This window comes from Astatotilapia calliptera, chromosome 16 (genome assembly GCF_964374335.1).
Source record: "Astatotilapia calliptera chromosome 16, fAstCal68.1, whole genome shotgun sequence".
Classification (NCBI taxonomy): Eukaryota; Metazoa; Chordata; class Actinopteri; order Cichliformes; family Cichlidae; genus Astatotilapia; species Astatotilapia calliptera.
Window position 1 is genome coordinate 33,722,434 of NC_137437.1, and position 23,175 is coordinate 33,745,608.

The 23,175-nt window shown below is 38.1% G+C and overlaps 2 protein-coding genes across 5 annotated transcripts in view; both read right to left on the minus strand.

Moving 5' to 3' along the window:
• LOC113008463 (protein mono-ADP-ribosyltransferase PARP14-like) overlaps positions 1 to 5,348 on the minus strand; it is a 28,476-nt gene extending 23,128 nt beyond the window's left edge. For both annotated transcript variants that reach the window (XM_080290853.1, XM_080290852.1), the window contains exons 1-6: positions 4,452 to 5,348; positions 4,241 to 4,341; positions 3,750 to 3,780; positions 1,730 to 3,303; positions 1,273 to 1,503; positions 905 to 1,126 (exon numbers count right to left, since the gene is read on the minus strand). In XM_080290853.1, coding sequence (XP_080146979.1) covers positions 905 to 1,126; positions 1,273 to 1,503; positions 1,730 to 3,303; positions 3,750 to 3,780; positions 4,241 to 4,341; positions 4,452 to 4,770 — 2,478 coding nt within the window. In that variant the 5' untranslated portion in view covers positions 4,771 to 5,348. The remainder of the gene's footprint in view (positions 1 to 904; positions 1,127 to 1,272; positions 1,504 to 1,729; positions 3,304 to 3,749; positions 3,781 to 4,240; positions 4,342 to 4,451) is intronic.
• A 5,613-nt stretch (positions 5,349 to 10,961) lies between these two features.
• On the minus strand, positions 10,962 to 23,175 carry parp14rs1 (poly(ADP-ribose) polymerase family member 14-related sequence 1). 3 transcript variants are annotated; one of them, XM_026144063.2, is made up of 17 exons: positions 22,998 to 23,175; positions 22,793 to 22,893; positions 22,170 to 22,200; positions 20,346 to 20,597; positions 19,722 to 19,946; positions 17,402 to 19,629; positions 16,963 to 17,190; positions 16,637 to 16,858; positions 15,898 to 15,970; positions 15,486 to 15,635; positions 15,069 to 15,131; positions 14,772 to 14,948; positions 13,960 to 14,181; positions 13,237 to 13,851; positions 12,908 to 13,041; positions 12,490 to 12,664; positions 10,962 to 12,029 (listed from the first exon to the last, which is right to left on the minus strand). In XM_026144063.2, exons 1-17 carry the CDS (start codon positions 23,173 to 23,175, stop codon positions 11,740 to 11,742), a joined length of 5,364 nt encoding a protein of 1,787 aa, XP_025999848.2. In that variant the 3' UTR covers positions 10,962 to 11,739. The 3 variants fall into 3 exon arrangements, with proteins under 3 accessions (XP_025999848.2, XP_025999849.2, XP_025999847.2); XM_026144064.2 differs by having other exon boundaries at positions 15,904 to 15,970; positions 20,346 to 20,600; XM_026144062.2 differs by having other exon boundaries at positions 20,346 to 20,600.

The following is a 23,175-nucleotide window of genomic DNA, read 5'->3' on the forward strand; positions in this document are numbered from 1 at the left end:
CACACAAACTCCTCTATCATGATAAGGTAGTGATTCACAAGGGGGCCATAAAATTATACATCTAAAGCTGAAGATGGAGCCAATTTATATATATAATTATATAATTTATATATGTTAGTACATCATTATTATATTTGCTATTATATCAGTATGGCGCAGAATCTCCGAGGAATGTTTCTAGCACCTTGTTGAATCTAGAACAGTGGTTCTTAACCTTGTTGGAGGTACCAAACCCAACCAGTTTCATATGCGCATTCACTGAATCCCTCTTTAGTGCAAAATAAAATGGGATTTTTTTCAAATTCAAGACATACATATGTTTTTTACTGGTGCACAAAATGAGCCGTGCATATCACGACTGAGGCTCTGCCGAACCCCTGAGACCGACTCACCGAACCCCTAGGGTTCGATATAACCCAGGTTAAGAACCACTGATCTAGAAGAAGAAGATGCCCACCACTTCTTCCGTTGTCCTCCACTTGTCCATTTTTCTCAGATTTTTTTGAAGAACAAACTGTGCACCATTTTGAGATGCCAAGTTTTCAGCTTGAATATAATTGTGAAAAATCCTGTTTTATGTTTGTCTAACTGTGTTATCTGTGATATTTTATGTAGTCAGGCAAAGAAATCGGAACAGATGACATGCTTAAAGAAAAATAATTTAAAGTTGGTTCTTGACTAAGATGTGAATACAAAACAGTTAGTTGCCTTTGTTATGCTTGGATGATTCATAGATCAGTGTAAAGCGCCAAAAGAAACAAAACAAATTAAAAAAATATTCCGCTGAAAATTGCCAGATACAAGAACTGGAGTGAAAATCAAGGGAAAAGCAGCCAATGTTCAAATAAAAACTTGACTTGCTGTGTATTTGAATGTGATATATTAATGTGCAAGCTTTTCTTACCTGAATACACTGTCTATCACTGGGGTAAAGTACAATATGAACCTTCTTCAGGTGCTTGGGTTTTCTCTTTTTGCTAAACTCTAAGATTTTATCCAACATCAAAGAGGCTACGACAGCTGTTGGGAAACACAGCTCTCCAGTGCCAATTGCAGGCAAGGATATGGAGGTTAGATTATATTTCTCTGCCTTGTCCAAACAATCCATAAAGATTCCTTGCAAACACTGTAAGGCAACAAATAAATACTATTTAATAATAATAATGAAAGTAATAAATATAATGACATTTAGTTTCAGTAATATTCATATGTCATCAATTTTAGACTGTAGAGATTATTTAAAATATATTATTTATGATGAGAATACATTACCTCTTCAGATGTGCCTTGTCCATTATCCCAGTAAGGTGCAACTGTGTGAAAAACCTTTTTGTTCTTTAGTTGGCAGCCCTCAGTAACAATGATCTCACCAACATTTCCAGTAGCACCCTGTGCATTTATTGACTGCTGAAGTTTGGGTCCAGCTGCACGCAAGATGGCTTTTGAAACTGCACCACTGTTCAGGTTGAGGTTTGGAGGCACACTGTTCACAATCACCTCTGTCTAAAAGTTTATGAAAGTGAACATAACTATTATAAACAATAAAACAAAAAAAAACAATAAAAGAAACCGTCAAACCCTTCACTATTAAAGATAATTTATAACTAGAGGATAGGGTGATTAGTTAATCTACATGTGTACTCTTGTAGTCTGGCATCTTGTGTGAGTAAAAAATCTGGCATAAAGTAACTACGTGCTCTGGATTAAGTATAATAAGAATCCAAATTACCATGGTAGCCTCTATATTTCCCTTTGTAAGAAGGATGTCCAGACCCTCTTTGGACTGTATATGATACAAGTACTGGTCAGATCCAGTAGGCTGCAGAACTGGCCTATCGACCAGTTGAACCAGGCAACCAGTTTTAGTTTTGATTGAGGAAACATACAGCGCTTCATTTTCCTGGAAGAGCTTCTTCACTCCAGACTTGAAGACATTCAGACTTTCAAAGACTACAGCAGAGACGACACCTTCAACCACAGTCTTGCAATGTGTCACATTCACTCTGGATCCACTCAGACAGATGGCCTCATTTCTGTAGGACACTCTCACCTTGTCTTTCACTTTCTCCATCCAAGATGTGTTGAAATGTTTCAAGTATTCAACGACAGCATTAGATTTGACCACAACAGTTTCTTCTATGTGAGCATTCTGTGTTAAGAAGTCACCAAGCCGATGCTGAACCTTTATGGCACTATCCTTGTAGCCTGACACCACGACTTGTTGAGCAGTTGTGTTGATTCGAGTTCTGCATGGCTTACTGTTAGCCTGCTCTAAGTGACTGACCAGCTGCTGCCACTCTGGCTTCTTCAGGACATTACTGTCTTCAACATTAATGTACTGAGTTGTTAACATCTGTCCTAGATGGTCCTGAGCATGAGACAGATCTGTGTCAGAAACAGCAAGGAGCTGCACCCTGTTTCCACTGATTTCAAACGCTGCGTTTATTCGATGAGATGTGAAGAGAGCACCTGTAAGCTCCTCTTGTTGCTCATCCTTCAACAGTTCAAGCACATATTTATCTACTTCCAGATTCTGTCGTTTTAATGCAAGTACTGCATCAAATATAACTTTGCTTGCTGCATTAATCTCTTCCCCCAAACCAGTTATTTTCAGATTAGGACTCTCTGGTGACAACTTGACCTCTGGATACACAAGTAGAAGGTTGTCCATGAGGCCATCCTGACACAGGAGATGAAAAACTGATGGTGACACTTTGATCTCTTCGGTTTTACTTGATTTGTCCCTGTGGATCGTTTTTGCAATCTTGTTAATAATTTCAGAAAGAGATTTCTCCAGTCTGTTGACATCACTAACAGGACCAGCCACTGATAAAGCACCTCTGTCTTTATCAGGTACTACAATCACATTTTCATTCAGTAACATCTCTCTGATCTTTTTCTCAGACTCTTTCAATGCATCTGAATCTGGACAGAACTTCACAGATTTGAACTTTGACACAGATTGTGCAAACGCTGACTTCACAGTATCAGTCCATACTTTGAGGATGGCTTTGGCATTCTTTTGCTTTAGTAAAGAAGATACAGGACTCAAAGTCACAGTAGTTTGGCCGAGGTTCACGATGCAGAAATGTTTTTCCATTTCACTGCAAATGGTCTCTGCTGCTGATGTATTTTGAGCTAGGTATCTGAGGACAGCACTGTCAATGGGCTCTGAGATGGCAGCGGGAAGTTTTATTGACGGCTTGCACTTAAATGACCATCTTAAACATTTTAAAAAAGAAAACCGATTAACTCTGGCCTCGTCATTCTTTATGGAATTCTTCATCTTTATGTTTTTAACAGCTGTAATGAAAGAAATACAAACATGTAAAACAATTTAGATATGTAAGACCTTTTGTTTCTATTTACCCAGCTCAACAGCATGCATCAGCTATCACTAACAATTGCAATGTCAAGCCACAATTTCTGTGAAACGATGACAACATACTCTAACCTGATAAAACAGAGGGTTAGACAAATGAATAGAACTGACAAATTCATATTTTAGACAAAAGTTCGTATTTGAGTTGAGGAGTGATTCCTCGATTCAAAATTACAGCAGGAAAATGTTTCATGTACCCAGACATGCTTAATCAGAGAAAAAACACCTTAAATACCAGTTAGAGATTTGTAGAAGTTTTTGACAAACACATGGTTGTAAAAAAATATTATGTAGAAACTAAATACCTTCATTACATATATAGCATCCACGGCATAAGATTGAGGTGTGGTTTTTATTCAGTACTTACATTTCGTGTTGTCTTTATCCAATGGGAATTCCTGTGTGGAACAAAAAATATATAAATGTATTCACCATTTTTTTATTATACTGAAATCTTGTGTGACCAGACTATAAATAGCTGTTGGTCTTTAAAGAAATATAATGGAAAAAATATTTAATTATACTTAATTTGTGTAAAGCAAAATAAAACAAAAGACACAGTAATGTTTTTTTTTGTTTGCAATATTCCTATAGCAGAAAGAGAGAACAGCTTTGAGTTCACGGTAAGTCATGTGACCTATAGAACCGGATAAACAGCTCAAAACCGAGACACAGATCATTGTTTACTATAAACTAATCTTAAGTTCGAAGTCTGGGGAGGAGGTTCAACAACTTCCACCCACAAATAGTGTAACATTACTATATTTTACTTTAGCATATTTATATTGACAAGGGCATACAAAACTATTCTTGGTATGCAGATCTCCCTTGACTACACCGGCCTATCATAAATAATACCTGTGATGATTTCGCTTCAGTGGATAAACGAACCGTCAGCTTCAAAACGCCCTTTTCCAAACTGATCTGATGAGACTCTTTCGCCAGAACATTCCTCTGATCTGTGACACGAGAGAAAAAAAATCTACAGTAAAGAACTCCACTGATAATACGGCGTAGAAGCTATTATTAGTAGTAGTATTTTCAGTTTACTTCATGGAGCCAAACTTACCCTCCTCTCTCGTGAAGTGCAGTATCGCTGTCCTGCTGCCATTTTCATACTCAATCTCACAGTCGCCACCGACAGTACGAAAGTACTGCAGTAACTTTGTTTCTAAACTGGGTATGTTGGTTTCTACGAATCCAACGAGCAGAGGATATGAGTGTGCCTCGGCCATCGTTAGAGGCCGGGAAGACGCACAAAGAAGAATAAAGTCTTTCACTTTCTGCTTCACTTGTAGTAGAATACTTGTAGGACTGGTTCCTCCCATGGTGGAAACTAAAAAAAAACGAACTCTGCGAGTATCAGTGTTAGACAGGTTGAAATGCATTTAACAAACAAACAAACAAACAAACAAACAAACAAACAAACAAACAAACAAAACGATTTTAATGTTTAACATACTGTTTATATTGGCGGTATTATTAGAAAAATTAACTTGCCCATTTATGAAAAAAACAACAACAAACAAAACTTTGACTAGACAGACGAGCAAATTTCCCAAAATGTTGAGGAAAAAATTGAAAAGAAAAGAAAAAAATAAACATTTGAGAAAAACACATTACAGATTCAAGATGCAGCATGTTTACGAGGAAAAACTGAAATCATCAACAACGACTGCAAAAAATATGCAACAAATATGCTTCCACAACCTGAAGACAATGTGATTGGAGTGTTGCTGCTGCCTTCCGTTGTCTAGTATTGACATAATTTAAAAATTGGAAATTTAAAGCTTGTTTGTTTACTGTACATTTTATACATATCTCCGTACAATGTTTTTCAAATTTTCTATACATATATTGTACATTGTTACCTGGATATACCTGTATGTCTGTATGTTTATAGGACCACCCACCTTTTATATTTTATTTTCCCTTGCTGTAAGAGCTCTGTAACACCGAAATTTCTCATCCGTGAGATAATAAAGGTTTATTCTATTCTAAATGTGCCCTTTTTATTAGCTATTCCACTAAAAGACAAACGTTTATTTTTTTTCCTTTTTCCAAGAGAAGTTCAAACTATGCACAGTTAACATAAGATGACCATTTCTCTTATCTCTAAAACATAGCTCGAGCCCTACAGGGTCACTTCCACCTGCTCACTATAGATAACAATGGCATTTGCGATCATCGTGATACATGATGGAGCCATAGTCAACTTTCAGTCTGTCCTTCAGAAATTGCAAACAATAAGGAGCTCAGAGCCGAATGTAATCCCACCCCCACCTTAAACCTGTCACACCTACCACACCTCTCCACTATCTTGCTGTCCTCATGCATATCCTGCCTCATTCTCACATGCAGTACTTCAGTTACTCTCTAGGCACCCTATTGTTTGTTTTTTGTTTGTTTGTTTGTATGCTTTTTTTCACATCCACATAGAGACAAAGGAACTCTTTCTGACTTTCTCAATATTTCTCCATCCGCACGTTCGCAGTAAACATCACATCTGTAGTGCTTTTTGTCAGCATGAAGTCATACTGCTGCTAAAATAAACATAAAATCATTAAATGGCTGTTGACAATATCTCCAGTCACGTCTAAACATAGAATACAGTTTATCAGAGCAAGAAGGATGAGCCACAACCGAGGAGCTGGAGGTATCTGGGAGCTCCAAATTGTTTGCTTAATATATAAATCTCATGCACATTTTTCTGAATTTGGGCACAGAAGCCAAAGGAGAAAAGGGATGTTTCAGGAAGAGGGTGAACTGAGGGGGCTGCAGTAAACCCTCTATTTAAGGATTATTTTGAACTCTGAATTATGCAAAGCCACTCGAGTACAGTCCAGGAATAAAAATATGGAGCTATACGTAATATCAAGTTATGATTTATAATCTCCCTTGTTGGCTGCATCACTTAAATGTAATCAGCCTGAGTGTCATGGAAGACAACAAACATGGTGGGATTGGGGGTTTTGTCCACAACACTGTCGTACAGATCAGTGGAGGTTGTCCAAGTAGGAGTCCCCAGCCAGAACTCGGCAGACGTACATAAACTTCTCTCCATTTGGATTTGGCTTGCAGTAGCTGTCACGAGCAGAGTAGCTTGCATTGACAGCAAAATATGTGCCATTGCCATAAAATTGACAACCATGTCAATAATTTTCTGGTGATCTGCATCAGAGAAACTACGGATGGTGCTTTTTTTGCAGTTATATACGTCCCCGCTAAGTCACCTGGTGAAACAGAAGAAAATAACAGCATATTTGGATGATTTCCAGCAGTGGCAAGTAGAGATGGCACGATACCACTTTTTTATGTCCGATACCGATACCGATATCATAAATTTGGATATCTGCCGATACCGATATGAATCCGATATAGTGTTTTTTAATCAACAAAACTGTTTTTTAAATATCTTGCTGCATTTTGTATAAGTTCATACTCAAGTTTAAAACAACAACTACACTAAAGCTATTCTGTTATACCTATATGCAAAAAAAAAAAAAATTTCATAGTTCAGCAATACTGATCAATCTAATAAACTCAAACCTGCACCATCCTCCCTATTCTGGTATTTTAAAGAGTACTTAGCAGAAATATTAAGCAACCTAACTAATAGGGTCCCAACTCCCAGCAACAACAAAAATAAATAAATAAAAAATAGGGAACCACCCCTCACGCGCCACCTCATGATGCTTAATCGACGTAATCAACCTTAATTTGATGCAGTGTGAAAAAAAATGCACAGAAATCAATTATTTTTCAAGAAATATTAAATAGATTCAACATCTTTCTTCAACAAAATTGCAGACTGCACAGATGGTACCTTCCCAAAGGAAAAAGTACTATAGCTTACTAGGGTATATATATTAGACTTAATAGTTACTATATACAGTAATTGACTTCTATTAATTTTACATCAAATTAAAACTTTGGGTGTCAGATAATTATTTATTAAAAGCTCGACATTTTAAATGAGAATAAGAAAGAAAAGTATGTCTTTGTGCCCCCTTTTCCCTGTTAATGCCCTATCGGCCCCCCTGGCTAAACTTTGCTAGATGCGCCCCTGCACAGTTACCAGCCGTCAGCTACGTAGAAAAAGATCCTCGAGTAGAAAGTAATATTAAATAAATTCTAACAACAGCTGATCAAGCTTAAACGTGCTGCTGTTGTTCAGCCGCTGGTTTCCTCTTTCTGGTGCAAAGTGGGCCAAAAGCAAACCAGAGAGACGGACTCGCGACAGAAAAGCCGATCAGCTGATCGTTAAGCAGTTTCACCATTGAAGTAGCAGCAAGAAGAGGCAGTCGCTTGTTAAGCTTAACGCAGGAATGCTTTACAAACATTCAGAGATGGACTTACACACTTGCTTTACTTCTCTCGGGGATAACTTTGTCGGAGATGAAATGCCGGGTTGCTAGCGAAGCTCCACATGCTATCCAGACCACCGACAGGTCCCGCATGCCACAGCCGCTCTATCACGTGATGCATACTGCTCCGACGTGCTAACGTTCTGAGGTGAGTTACGGCATGTTGCAAGTTTTGTGAGGTGCTTTCGTGATATTTAATGGATCGGATTACATTTTTTATTTTTCTCCGATATCCGATCCAGTAATTTAGGTCAGTATTGGACCGATACCGATACGTAATATCGGATCGGTCCATCTCTAGTGGCAAGAACATAATCATCCTTTACGGAAATATCCAGAATTAGTCTAGAAAAGATTGCAATTGCAAAAATACAGTTCTCTTAAATTTTAGACGTAAACCAACAAATGAATTCTTGGGCCAATCCTTATTTCTCTCCTTCTTCCCTTGGGGGTGATTTTTTTTTTTTTAAAACACTTGCTGGTGTCACAATGTGCCTCAGTGGTCAACAACAGCACAACAGAACTCACTCATGGTACAGCACACTCTCTACAAAACAACAACTGTCAGTGACTCTGCACCACAGTGTAAACACAACATTCAAGATAACAGTTAAAAGTAACATAACCATAAACAATAAAACAAGAACATCTAAACAGCAGCACATGTCCCAAGGCATGATGGGAGAGAACTAGCTGCTCCCCCAACACGCCACAGTATGAATGGACTTATTAGTATTTTTTTTTTTAATTCAATGAAAGCAAGACTGAGGTTATTGTTTTCAGAACTAGTGGTGCGTGTGCTGCTCTTCTCTTGGACCAGGGGAATCTACAGCCCTGCGTTAAACCAACAGTGACTAACCTCCGTGTCAGTTAATCCAAAATGCTGTGGCTAGTCTTTTAACCAGGACCAGATCCCTCCACTGGTTCCCTGTTTGTTTTAGGATCCATTTTAAGATTTCATTTCTTTTAAAAACATTTAATGGATCAAGAAAACCATAAATATCTGAGCTAAGGTCTATTGATCAGCTGCTTCTAGTGGTCCCTAAGCCCCAGCTGAAATCCAGGGGCCAAATGTGGAAAGATCTTCCTGCCCATGTTAGGATGGCCTCCTAACACCTGTTTTTAAACCACATCTTAATACTCATTTTTATTCCTTGGCTTTTAACTCAGAATGAGTGTGATATAATCGGATGTGATGTTATTATTGTTGTTGACATGTTTATATTGTTATATCTGTTGTGTGCTGCTGCTTTTTACAGTACTCTGTTAAAGTTGTTTTAAAAAAATGTATTCAGAAATAAAATTGGATTGGACACTAAAAAAATGACACAATTTAAAAAACAAACCCAAAAGTCTTCCATGACCTCACTCTATGATAAGAAGGAATTTTGAGAAAATATCTGAATTTTTTTTTTTTTTAAACACAAACTAACTGCAAGGAAATGCAATAACTAGATTATAAATTGTATTTAGGTACACACAACACACTCTTCTAATGTGAGTATGTGAGTGTGTCAAGAAAGAGCACAACATGTCATAGATTTGAGAAAAACAACTGACCCCAAGATAACAAAATGATTTTATTTGGCTGAAAACTGTCAGGTTAGGGCTGTGTGCAGGCAGGAGTGGTGGTAAGGAGGACCCAAAGTGCAGACGCTCAGAGGCAAAAGTGTATTTCAAAACTCAGCTTTTATTGCTGGCAAACGTGACAAAAACCACAAATAAACTTACATGCATGAGCAGGCAGAACACACATCGTAAATGGGGGTAGACCACAACACAGAGAAACACAGGGCTTAAATACACAGGGGGAGCAATCAGGGAATGGGTAACAGGAGGGAAACACAGCTGGGGCAAATCAGGCCTAACGAGACAAAGGAAGCAAAACCAGACGCATTTACATGAGACACGGACTTTCAAAGTAAAACAGGAAACATAACACAGACTGAACTAAAGGCACAGACTCACATGCAGGCACTGCAACAGAGGGAACAGAGACGTGAGACCAGGGCAGACAGACACTGACTGGACACGGGGATATAGCAACTAAGGATACACAGAGATGCGAACTTGACAAGGGGATACAGCTGACAGGGGAGACAGAGCAACTAGAGAAGACAGAGACATAAACCCTAAGACAGAACTCAAAGAAACCAAAGACTAGAAATGACAAATAATATAATAAACTCAAAAACCCTGGGTCAACGACCCAGGCATCCTAACAAAAACATTAGAGGATTATTCATCACAGTGTGTTTAATCAGCTGTTGAAATGCTAAAGTCAGTTATCAGTTAGCACGCTACTTTAGTTAGCTTGGGCCCTTATAATCATCACGTTCCTCATAGCTTCCTGAATGACTGCATTCCAGTACAGCACAAGTTGCACAACATGGTTCAGCATAACCTACAAAAATCTGGTGGCCCAAAACTGACATTTGGATATGTGACAAAATGTTGAGGTTGAAATTCGCAGATGCCAACAGACTCAGTGACAAAATGTTTTCTCAATCTCACCTGTGCCAACGGCAGAAAATGATAGATGAAAAAGCTTTTCACACAACTGGAGTGCATCTTTCACAGTCTTGTTGATTTTTTACTGGGTCTGTCTGTCCAGCCAGGTGGAGGATCTTTTTACACTTCAGGTTACCGGGGCTCGTCAATATCATGCTAATATCAGCACCCAAAAGTGAAGATAATCGAAGGTAATGAACCTAATGAACCATTAAAAATTTGAGTGTGTACAAGGTCATACTTGCTCTCCTGATAATCTTATGTTAACACTAAAGATTTTGATTAACTGCTAAACTTGTTTCCAATTTATTATTGAGAAGACCTGACTGTTATACTGTAGCATAACAGGAGGAGAGCATCTGTAAGCTCCTCTTCTTGCTCATCCTTCAACAGTTCAAGCATATTTTTATCTATTTCCAGATTCTGTCATTTTACTGTAAGTACTGCATCTAATATAACATTGATTGCTGCATTAATCTCTTCCCCTAAACCAGTTATTTTCAGATTAGGACTCTCCGGTGATATTTTGAGCTCTGGAGACACACACACATATATACGTCTTGTGCTACTGCTGTTTTGTTAAAAGTAAAATGTTTTCTGAAGCGGCTAGTCTTTGGGAGTAAAAATTCATGCTTAATAATGACATTAAATTCCTGTGTACTGTGGAAGAATTAATAAGATTCCGTACTGCTTACAGAAAATGTCTTCAAATTCAATTTTACTGCTCAAAAAAAATCACATTGATCAATAGATCACACTATGTAATCAATTTACACAAACCTTAGGAATTGGATAAAAGAGAGAGATTGAATAATTATTACTTCTGACTGGAGGAAACAAAACTTTAATCAGCATCTCTCTTAGTAGTCACACTTCTGTTTTTCAGGTTCAAAACAAAAAACATACACATTGAAAAGATCAAATGTAGAAAGACATTTCTACAGGAACAGATGCTATTTGGAAAACTGAAAAAACTAAAAATTCAAAATCATAGCTTACCTTCAAGAGGAAAAAAATAGAGACAACATCAAGCAGACATAAGCCACTTTAAATTTGTTATACTTTAAACATTCAGAACAATTGTTGTGCTTGATCATTTCTGCAGGTTTGTTTATGTGAGCAGCAACTAATTTCTTTTAAACTTTTCCTTTCAAAGTGATTCTTAATCTGAGCTTTACCTGCATTAACATGTAAACCTTTGTTACAAAGTCCATTACAAATTTTGTTTTGTAATGCTTTCATATTTTTTTCCATTCACTGATTAATGCTTGTATAATAGTTGGTTAAATCAAGCTGATGCTGATGTTCTTACATGTTTTTTAATGTACTGGAAATTAAAATCTTTCACCTAATGTAATCATTTTGAACTGTGACTCGAGGAGAGTCCAAGAATAAAAATATGGAGTAACGTAATCACCTTATATGTAATGACGTAAGGTGATCTCTAGTTAAGATTTGCAATCTTGTTCACTAGCTGCATCACTTGAATTTAATTAAATATTCAGGATAAGCTTGGATATCATGGAAGACAACAAACATGCTGGGATTGGCCATGTTGTCCACAACACTGTCGTACAGGTCAGTGGAAATGGTGCTGGTGCCTTTTGCTGGTGGTACAATCATGCCTTGTTGTCCAAGAGCAAAGTCCCCAGTCAGAACTCGGCAGACGTACATGAACTTCTCCCCGTTCTGATTAGGCTTGGAGTAGGTATTGCTGGCAGAGTAACTTGCATTGACAGCAAAGTAAGTTCCATTGCCGTAGCATGCAGCTGAAAATAGAAGAGAAAGCCAATGAAAAACATGTTTTCTGTTATTATTATTATTTTATTATTATTATTGTTCTACCAGTAGCAGTAGTAGATATTCTCAAAGACTAAAATTTGAACATATGGCATTGGTATGAAGCATCAGAGAAACTTCTGTAAATCAAAGTTTCTTTTGAAAGTGTTTATAACCTGCAACTCTTAAGAGCATTATGACCAAACAGGCATGTAACATTAAATTCATGTTTCCAGTAGAGACCAAAAAAACAGTTATTTATTATTAATTAGTCTTCTGGGACCTCCTGGAGATAAATTCTTTTAGTAGTTGTTTTTGGGGTTTTTTTTAGCTTACTGCTATCTCCTTAATCTAAATATATCTTTATGGGCAGTATCTCCACCATTTCCCACCTTGTCTCTATTATGAGCTCTCTAACAAAATCAAAATAAATGCCCACAAACGTCTCACCATTCTTTCCAGCGAAGCTCCTGTTGAAGCCACGGTCATTAATGGTAGCCACAGTGTCCTCGGAGGTGCCATGGAAAAGACGTCTCTCGTTGTTCTGGTGACCATTTCTCACCTCCATGTCACGCTTCTTAACCTGTAGACTGCTCCACAATGTAGGGTTCTGGATCCTCTCAATCTAAGAGCAAGAAAAGAAACAATTTACATAACATCGTCACAATGTGTCAAATCTACTAACACTTGAATATTACTGGGCAACTTTTACATTTTCAATGAACATTTTAATGTCGTTTATTGAGATATAAATTGTGTCACCTGCTGCATTGTAAATTTACTTAATCCTGAAAAAACACTTTAATCTCGTAATCTGACTTGGCTAATGCTAATGTGATAAAACAATAGACAATGTGATTGATGCTACCTTGATAATGGTTTGTTTGCACGAGGCCTGGAACAGCTTCTGGATTTCATCATACTCCTGTGTCCCAGCTTGTAATGGGAAAGCCTGATTGGTGGCGTTAGGTTTCATTTGTTCCCAGTTTTCAGGAACATCACCTAGTAACAAATGAATTAAAAAAACAAAACAAAATAAAACTTTATAGCTTTTGGGGAGATATTTCAGCTTTCAGTAGTGAAAACTCTGAGAGACCTACCAGTAGGCGAAATCATGCAAGATTTCAAATGCTAACACACTGCTGATCTCTTATTACTACTTTGACAGGGTTGAATCTCTTTCTATCATTAAAATACCTTTTAGCTTGTCAATTCTCTTTATCTCCAGGATATTTCCCTGGCTGTCAGTTGCAGGTCCTTTTGGCATGGTGACAGTGTAATCTTGACCCTTGACTGTAACTTTTACAGTTTGTAAATTTTGTTGCAGTGCTTCCTCGAGGTGGAAGTTGGTCATTTCATCAAAACTCTGAAACTGGAACCCAGACTGCTGATACTGCCAGTCTGCCGCAGCGCTGGCCAGCTCCACTTTCCTGTTTAGTTCCTCCTCGTCTCTCACCCTGCTCATCATTTTAATGATTTCAGTGTTAGCTTTGAGCACATCCCTGCTGAGTCCTTCAATAGTGATTGTGGCTTTTGGCTTGTTGCTTTCAGTCCTTATGCTGATGTCCATGGTCTTCTGCATGTCAACAATTTTCTGTCGATCTGCATCAGAGAAACAAAGGATGGCATTGTCTCCAATTTCCATGCTGTGATATTCTTGGGATATCTTGTCATTTATCCATTTCTTTGCAGAGTCAACACTGGTTTGTGTGTCACCGCAAATGTGGAAACAAGTAGCCTCCACTTTCAGACTGTCAATGACAAAATCTTTGTCATTCTTTGGTTTGTCAGCACTTCCACCAGTAAAGATTGCTGAAATAACAAATTTCAAAAACAACATAAGAACTTAACATTTGAAACTGATTAGAGATATGTGATTTGAGAATGTGAAACCAAAAGCTCTTTGTTCTGTGTATTTACATTTGAATTTGCTCCATCCCCAGGTCCACCCTCCTTTATCCTTAGAATCGGGATCAGCAGCTTCCCTCTGTTGCATACTGCTGTGGAAGTCTTTAAGCATAGGTTTCTGGAAAATAACTATGCGAACTGTAGTCAGGGGGCTGGCAGTGTTTTGGCTCAACACATCAGTCACTGCATCCAACATGGCATCAGCCACCAGTCTTGCCTGTGCATTGCCTTGACCTAAAAAAAAAAAAGGGACAACACACATTGAAGACTGCTGGGGCGAGCCACATCGACAGATGACACCATTAAAACACTATTATCACTGTTCCTGGCTCTAAAATTTCTCCATAAACCTTCTTTGAACTTGATGTTAAATTTGTTCTGTGATAAGGAAATTTGATGTATCTCTCAATGCACATCTTTCTAAATGCAAACTGACTGCAAATTAAATCCAAAGAATCTAATAAAAGTATTTTAAATTGTATTTAAATACACAACGCCTCCTTCTAATGCAAATATGTCAATAGAGAAAGAGCATAACATGTCATACATTTGAGGAAACAGTTCACCCCAAGATAACAAAATGCCTTTAGTTGGCTGAAAACAGAGGATTATTCATCAGCCTGTGTTTATCAGTTAGAAAGCTTCAGTAGGAAGTTAGGAGGCTTTTATAATCATAGCATTCATCACAACTTCCTGAATTACATCATTCCAGTACAGCACAAGCCTGTCAACATATTTTAGCTTAACCTACAAAAAATATCATGGCCTAAAACTGACATTTACATATGTGACCTGTCAGTGACAAAATGCTTTCTAAACCTCACCTGTGCCGATGGCAGGAAACGATACAGAGGTGAAAGAGCTTTTCACACATAACTGGAGTGCATCTTTCACAGTCTTGTTGATTTTTACTGGGTCTGTCTGTCCAGCCAGGTGGAGGATCTTTTTACACTTCAGGTTACCGGGGCTCGTCAATACCATGCCTGGGTTGGGCTCAGCACCTAAAGGTGAAGGTAACGTATGTTAATGAGCCTTATTAAAAATTTCAGTGTGTACAAGGCCATACTATCTGGTGCCAACTCTGAGTTACAGCGTTATAAAAAGTTGGTGTGATTTCTTACCAAGGTTGCGACATTCCACTTCAACAGCCGGACCAGCTGCTTCTAGAATAGCTTTAGACACTCCTGGAGAAGGCAAAGGTTACATCACCATTGAATACATACTGTACATATAATCTGAAAGATACAATTACTTTGTGACCTTCTTTCTTATTTGTGTATTATTATCTAAAAATACTTTAAAGATGTGGACTATATTTACATATTATCCTCTATATTGTACCTAAATATTAATATATAAATATATATTATGTCTAATATATAATATTAAATTAAATATTATTATAATATCTTTAATATTTATATGTCAAAATAAATATTTAGAGCAGGAAAAAAATAATAACAACCGCTGTTAACGGTTTGGCACAGCTCAAGCACTGTAGTTCTTACTATGATGACTTAAGAGTAAAGTTTTTTTACCTGACTTAAGAGTAAAGTTTTCATTGGAGGAGTTGACAATGACATCAGCGGTCTCCTTGGTTATGTCTCCTGTTACTACCTGTATAGTCACATTGCCCATTTTGGTCTCATGCATGTCTGAGGTTGAGGTGATTTTAGAGAAGGGGCCTCCTGGAAATGGACGAAAATAAAGAATTATCAGCAATAAATTATTACAAAACAGAACTTCATTAATTTTGACTACTAATTTAATTGTCCATTAGGATATGGACAAATAATACAGTTTATTATTACAGTTAGTACAAATGTTTGTACTAACTGTTTTGTTACATTTCTTTGAAAACAGGCAAAAATACATCCATTTTTTTTTTAGTTTGTATTGTTTTATTTGGTAGCATTATATAGCAACTGCATATCAAACAGTGTTGCCTGCCTTTACTTTGTGTAGAACTTGGTGAACCACTTGAGGCGCTGGGAAACTTCTTCTGAAATTCATCACTGAAAGCCTGCAGACAGAAAAAAAGAAGAGCGATTACTTCAACTGAATCTCACCAATTTGACACCAAACCTGAAACTAAATAACACAACAGAACAAGTTTAATTACTACTGGAGGCTGTCTCCAAAAGTAAGCCCCATGCCCATAGAAGAAATATGTGTGTTCATTTGTGTGCTGTACTTTATCTCTGCTAACTTGAGTCAACATGGTTAATATTACTAACAGCCTTCCAAGACGTTTTGATGAGTTAAATACTAGTATTTTATTAATTAATTAATTTTTTGTTACTTGTTGCCAATTATTTTTTTTAATTCAACCTTCAATTATACAAGTAGTCCCATTGAGATTTAACATGTACGATAAACATTAAAATTACAACAATAAAAAAAAACAATAGGGTAGCTAAAATTGTCTAATGACTACACAGTGATCAAAAAGTATAAAAATCTCTGAGATAAAATATCAGAGTATATGGATGCAGTATGCCAGGTTTTCTGGCATTAGATGATAATATTGTCCCCATATGGTCACTTCTACCCCCAGCAAAAGAAGATTACAATGGAAACAAAAGAAAAATAGATTTTACTGGTTAAAAATGCTGATGGTTAATTGACCTAAAAGATTTCTGGTTAGCACTGAGAATGTGTTGCTTCAAAGCTTGTTATTTTTTCTTACCTGGATAGTTTGTGTATCACTGGGGTAAAGTACAATCACGACCTTCTTCAGATGCTTGGGGTGTTTCTTTTTGCTAAACTCTAAGATTTTATCCAACAACAAAGAGGCTACAAGATCTTTTGGGAAACCCAGGTTTCCAGCACCAATGGCTGATAAGGATATGGAGGTTAGATTATTATCCTCTGCCATGTTCAAGCAGTCCTTAAAGATTCCTCTCAAAGTCTGTAAGACAGTTATATATAAAGACATTCATCATGAAAGTTGGATCAAACAGGCTTTTTAACCTCGAAGCTTAAACGTTTACCTTATAATGTAAGGTACTTCACCTTTTCAGACGTGGCTTGATCCTTATAGTGAGGTGCGACTGCATGAAAGACTTTTTTGCTTTTTAGTTGGCAGCCATCAGTAATAATGATCTCACCAACATTTCCAGTAGCACCCTGCGCATCTACTAACTGCTGAAGTTTGGGTCCGGCTGCGCGCAAGATGGCTTGTGAGACTGCACCTCTGTTGAGGTCAAGGTCTGAAGACACAGTGTTCACAATCACCTCCGTCTAAAAATGGTTAGCAGACTGTTAGTACATATTTATCATGTACTACCCCCCCTCCAGATTAACCCCTGAAATTTATTCAACATAAAGACACTTTATAGCAACATGTTAATAGTTAATGCATGCAGTCGTTGGTTCCTGTACTGGACAATTTGCCTCTTAATTTATTTATTATTCACTTTAATTAGATATAAACAGCCAAAATCTGAATTACCGTGGAAGCTTCTAGGTTTCCCTTTGTAAGAACGATGTCCACGCCTTCTTTGGTCTGCACACGATTCAGACACAGGTCAGATCCAGTAGACTGTGATACTGATTGTGTGGGAGCAGTGAGATGAGGAGTTTGTTGAAAATGAGAGTCACTGAGGTTTCCAAACTCCTGCCTGACAGCAGCCACCATATCCTGAACAGCAATGTCGTCATTGTTCACGAAATGGATCTTCTGCAAGGTAATGTCATCATAGTTCTCATAACAGTACTCCTTCACTGCTTTAACAATGGTGAGTTCACACTGCTTGAGGGGAAAGCAGCGCATTCCTCTGCCAATAGATGGAAGAGCTACTGAGACGCATCCGTGGGCCTCAGCAAATTCTAAGCTTCCTTTAACAACTTTGTTCAACTGAGCTGAAGCTTGCTGTGGTTTTTCATACTTGGGTGCCACAGCATGGATGACCTTTTGGCAACAAAGTGTTCCTCCTGCATCAGTTATGACACAGTCTCCTGGCTTGAGTTGACCCTTTGTTTTTTTCATTTTGTAAAATTCATCTTGTAACTGAGGGCCGGCAGCCTTCAAAAGTGCTGCTGCAAGACCAGTACTGTGTTTCAAGTCTTGATTAAATGGACTAACAACTGCCTGCACTGGGTAAGTGCACATATCTGCCTTGTAAACAGCAATTTCTACTCCTCCAGGCATCTTAAGTTGGTATAAAGGTGTTGGTACTTGTTTAACGTTGTCTTGTCCACCACCTGGCTTATTAACTAGTTGAACCAGGCAACCAGTTTTAGTTTTGATTGTGGAAAAATAAGCTTCATTTTCCTGGAAGAGCTTCTTCACTCCAGACTTGTAAACATTCAGACTGTCAAAGACTACAGCAGAGACGGCACCTTCAACCACAGTCTTGCAATGTGTCACATTCACTCTGGATCCACTCAGACAGATGGCCTCATTTCTGTAAGACACTCTCACCTTGTCTTTCACTTTCTCCATCCAAGATGTGTTGAACTCTTCCAAGTATTTAACGACAGCATTAGCTTTGACCACAACAGTTTCTTCTATGTGAGCGTTCTGTGTTAAGAAGTCACCAAGCTGATGCTGAACCTTTATGGCACTATCCTTGTAGCCTGACACCACGACTTGTTGAGCAGTTGTGTTGATTCGAGTTCTGCATGGCTTACTGTTAGCCTGCTCTAAGTGACTGACCAGCTGCTGCCACTCTGGCTTCTTCAGGACATTACTGTCTTCAACATTAATGTACTGAGTTGTTAACAGCTGTCCTAGATGGTCCTGAGCATGAGACAGATCTGTGTCAGAAACAGCAAGGAGCTGCACCCTGTTTCCACTGATTTCAAACGCTGCGTTTATTTGATGAGATGTGAGGAGAGCACCTGTAAGCTCCTCTTGTTGCTCATCCTTCAACAGTTCAAGCACATCTTTATCTACTTCCAGATTCTGTCGTTTTAATGCAAGTACTGCATCAAATATAACTTTGCTTGCTGCATTAATCTCTTCCCCCAAACCAGTTATTTTCAGATTAGGACTCTCTGGTGCCAATTTGAGTTCTGGATACACAAGTAGAAGTTTGTCCATGAGGCCATTCTGACACAGGAGATGAAAAACTGATGGTGACACTTTGATCTCTTCGGTTTTACTTGATTTGTCCCTGTGGATCGTTTTTGCAATCTTGTTAATAATTTCAGAAAGAGATTTCTCCAGTCTGTTGACATCACTAACAGGACCAGCCACTGATAAAGCACCACTGTCTTTATCAGGTACTACAATCACATTTTCATTCAGTAACATCTCTCTGATCTTTTTCTCAGACTCTTTCCATGCATCTGAATCTGGACAGAACTTCACAGATTTGAACTTTGACACAGATTGTGCAAACGCTGACTTCACAGTATCAGTCCACTCTTTGATGATGGCTTTAGCATCCTTTTGCTTTAGTAAAGAAGACACAGGACTCAAGGTCACAGTAGTTTGGCCGAGGTTTACGATGCAGAAGTGTTTGTCCATTTCACTGCAAATGGTCTCTGCTGCTGATGTATTTTGAGCTAGGTATCTGAGGACAGCACTGTCAATGGGCTCTGAGATGGCAGCGGGAAGTTTTAGTGCAGGTTTGTCTTTGCCGTAGAGGGCCACTCCCAGACTTTTATAAAAAGGATAAACTCTGATTTCTTCCTTTTTTATGGAATGCTTCTTCTTGAAGATTTTTTGAACAGCTGGAAAAAAGAATGTAACATACTGTATATTATTATTCACAAGTTATTACTGTAGGTTTGCAGGAACATACAGTGTAGTGTAAATAAATTACCTCGATGATCTTTAAATGTGATGACAGCAGACTGTTCCGCTTCATTAAGGAAGACCTCTTCCACATCCCCACCTTCATTTTCAAAATAAAGCTGAAGAACTTCTTCACTGAAGTGTAGAATGTCGTCAACTAGAACTTGCTTTGTGACTTCGAGAGGTTGAACAGAAAATCCCTTCTTGGTGAACATTTTGTTTTGGGGGCATTTTGCCACAAAATTAGCATTTTCTGTGAAATAGAGATTAAAAAACGGTTTAAGGCATTTTTAATAAAACAATTCTGCAGGATAAATCTTCTTTGTTGATTTAATAATGAGTACACCCATTTTTCAGAATGAAGTATCAGCACATTTATAATTAGCAAGGTACATTACACTACCAGTAGTCTGTGTTGCTTTGCTATCCTGTGCATTAGTGCGCTAGAAAACTTTGTCATTCTAACTCAGGAAAATAAAATGGCCACATTGTCCTGGAAAATTCCTTTATTACATTTGTGGCATATTTTTATGTTGTTTTATGTTAATGAGTGTTGGACCTGGTTATGCAATACAGATTTCAGCATCAAACGGCCGGTTAAACTTTATATTATCATATCATAAATAAGAACTTTTCATTCTGAAATGGGTACCTTCTCCACTCTGGAAAGTCACCACAGCAGAGGAGATGTCAGGAAAGAATTCCAAAGTGAAGTCATGAGACTTAGTGATGTTTTCCACCAGCATCTCCAAGAACTCCTGGTTGGTATTATCAAGAATATTCCCTAAAACGGCCGAGGTGGAACATGGCTCTTCATCTGCTGTATCATCGTCTCCGCCTTCTGTTTCTGTTTGAACTGTCGGGTTGCTTTTATCAGCACTCGCCTGTTTGTCTGCAGCAACATCTGCTGTTAAAGACAAATGTGGCCAAGTGTAACAAACATATACTTTTTAGATAGTGCAAGACTTAAAACACTTATATTTTAATTACTTATTTTGGTGTTTCACTCACAGCTATTGCTTCACACTAATCAATAAATTAATTAAAATAAGAATAATCATTAATATCGACTTAAAAAAATAATCAGACTTTGTATGGTCTTATTGACGTAATGTCTAGGAGACATCTAGTGTATCCTACCAGTCTTGAAGTGTAAAGCACACTATGTTAAAACAGCATGAAGCTTTGGATATTTTATTGAGAAAGAGGCAGTTTTATCACATAAAGCTTGTCAGCTTGTCTAATTTTTGATTCACAGATTCATTTTTTCTTTGTTTTGTTTTCTTACTAATGCTAGCTAGACAGACAAATCACAAGCTATCTAGCAAATACAGTTCAGAAAGGGTCACAGAACCTGAGGTACTTTCCATGGTCTCACACGTATTGAATTCATCAGTTAAATACAAATATTTAACTTCAAATAATAACTCAACTAAAACAGTATAAATGAAAGGCAAGCCAAATAGGAAATGCTGGATGTGTAATACAATACAAACACTGATTAGTTCCAAATTGTGTTTGGTGGTGGGGAGTTGCTACTCATCTGAAAAAAAAGTGAATGTCTGAGAAAACTACCTGAGACAACCTGCCTCGAGTGGATGAGATCACTTGATTAATCAGACGCCCAGGGCTGTTGTGTTAACTCAGCTTTTCCAGTGTCACAAAGTAGCACTGCTAGATTTGTGAAGTGTTAAGTTAACAACTAGCTGGAAAACAGAATGTTGTTTGTGAAAGTCATCAGTAGTAAAATCATAACCAAGTAGAAATGCTAGCTTGTGAAATTACTTTACCTACGATACTAAATGATTTCAAATGGCGTTAACTTTAGCCATCAGTAAAGCATGTAATGGCTCAAAGCAAAGATGTACAAAGTATTGCAGTAATAGCTAACATTGGCACAGTTAGCCTGCTGAGTGTAATCTAGAGATTTTCTAGTATATATTGTGGTTGTTGGTGTTTAGGTGGGCGGATCAGAATATTTCAGAAGCTCTGGGGCTTTCCCACACAGCCACCTCTAGGGTTTATAGAGAATGGTCAAAAAAGAGAAAATATGCAGTGAGCAGCAGTTCTGTGGGGCAGCAATGGCTTGGTGATCTCAGCCATCAGAGGATAATGGTCAGACGACTTGTTACAACTGAGGGATGCTGAAAAACACAACATGTCACAGACTGAAGCAGCTGGGCTGCAACAGCAGAAGACCAACACTGTTCTCCATTCCTGTCAGCTAAGAACAGAAAACTGAGGCCACAGTTCATACAGACTCACCAAAACTGGACAATAATGTCTGATTAATCTGATGATATTTGTATGTTAGGGTCAGAATTTGGGTCCAATAGGATACTAACAAGGTGTACCTAATAAAGTGGACAGTGGTGTATACTAAAAGTAGATAAACTATAGGGGTGGACAAGTGAAAGGACTTCCTGATCTTTTAGACTAGTGGTTATAAACACAGTTCTGCTCACTCAGTACTTACATTTCTTCTTATCTTTATCAGATGGAGTTTCCTGTATAAAGAAAATACAAAAAATACACGTTAGTCACATTTGTTTAGAATTATAGCGAGCGAGTGTGTGTGTGTGTGTGTGTGTGTGTGTGTGTGTGTGTGTGTGTGTGTGTGTGTGTGTGTGTGTGTGTGTGTGTGTGTGTGTGTGTGTCCAAAAAATAATTCATGCAAACAAATTCATTGTCAGCTTTGTCAGGAAAACCGCACCCAGTAATGCTTTCCGAGCAGTGAGTTTGACTTTTACAATATCCGCACGGCAGGAAGAGAAGCAGTGTGCAGCACAGCTTTAGCTTTATAAAGTCACATGACTTCCAGTAAAAGATCAACATGGTCAGATTTCAATGGAACTGAATGATAATTTGGAGTCTGTAGAGGGGCTCAAGGGTCACACAAAGCTGAGGAATAATTGAATATTCTCGCAGTTCCTTTTGAGAACAGGAGGGTCTGACAGAAATTAGAGGTGCGCAGGTTTCACGGCGCACTATCAACAGTGAAACCTTATCTCATAAATAGCATCGTCAATATAAGAACAGATTTGAGGTACACAGAAGAGAACAGTTGTTGATAAATGATTCATGACAAACTTTTCGCACCCGTGATGATTTCTCTTCCGTGGGTAAGCGGACCGTCAGCTTCAAAATGCCTTTTTCCAAACTGATCTGATGCGACTCTTTGGCCAGAACGTTTCTCTGATCTGTGACACAGCACAAACACATGTCACCACATAACTCCGTTGATAATAAGTAATATTGTAGCTGCTTAAATAAAGCAAACATGACTTTATTGTGACAAACTTACCCTCCTCTCTCCGGAAGCGCACCATCGCCGTACTGCTGCCATTTTCATACTCCACCTCACACTCGCCACCACCGTTAGATTTCTTACTTTGAAAGTATTTCACTAACTTGATTTTTAATCTGGGTATTTTGGTTTCTTCGAGCTCAACGAGCAGAGGATAGGAGTGTACGCCGGCCAT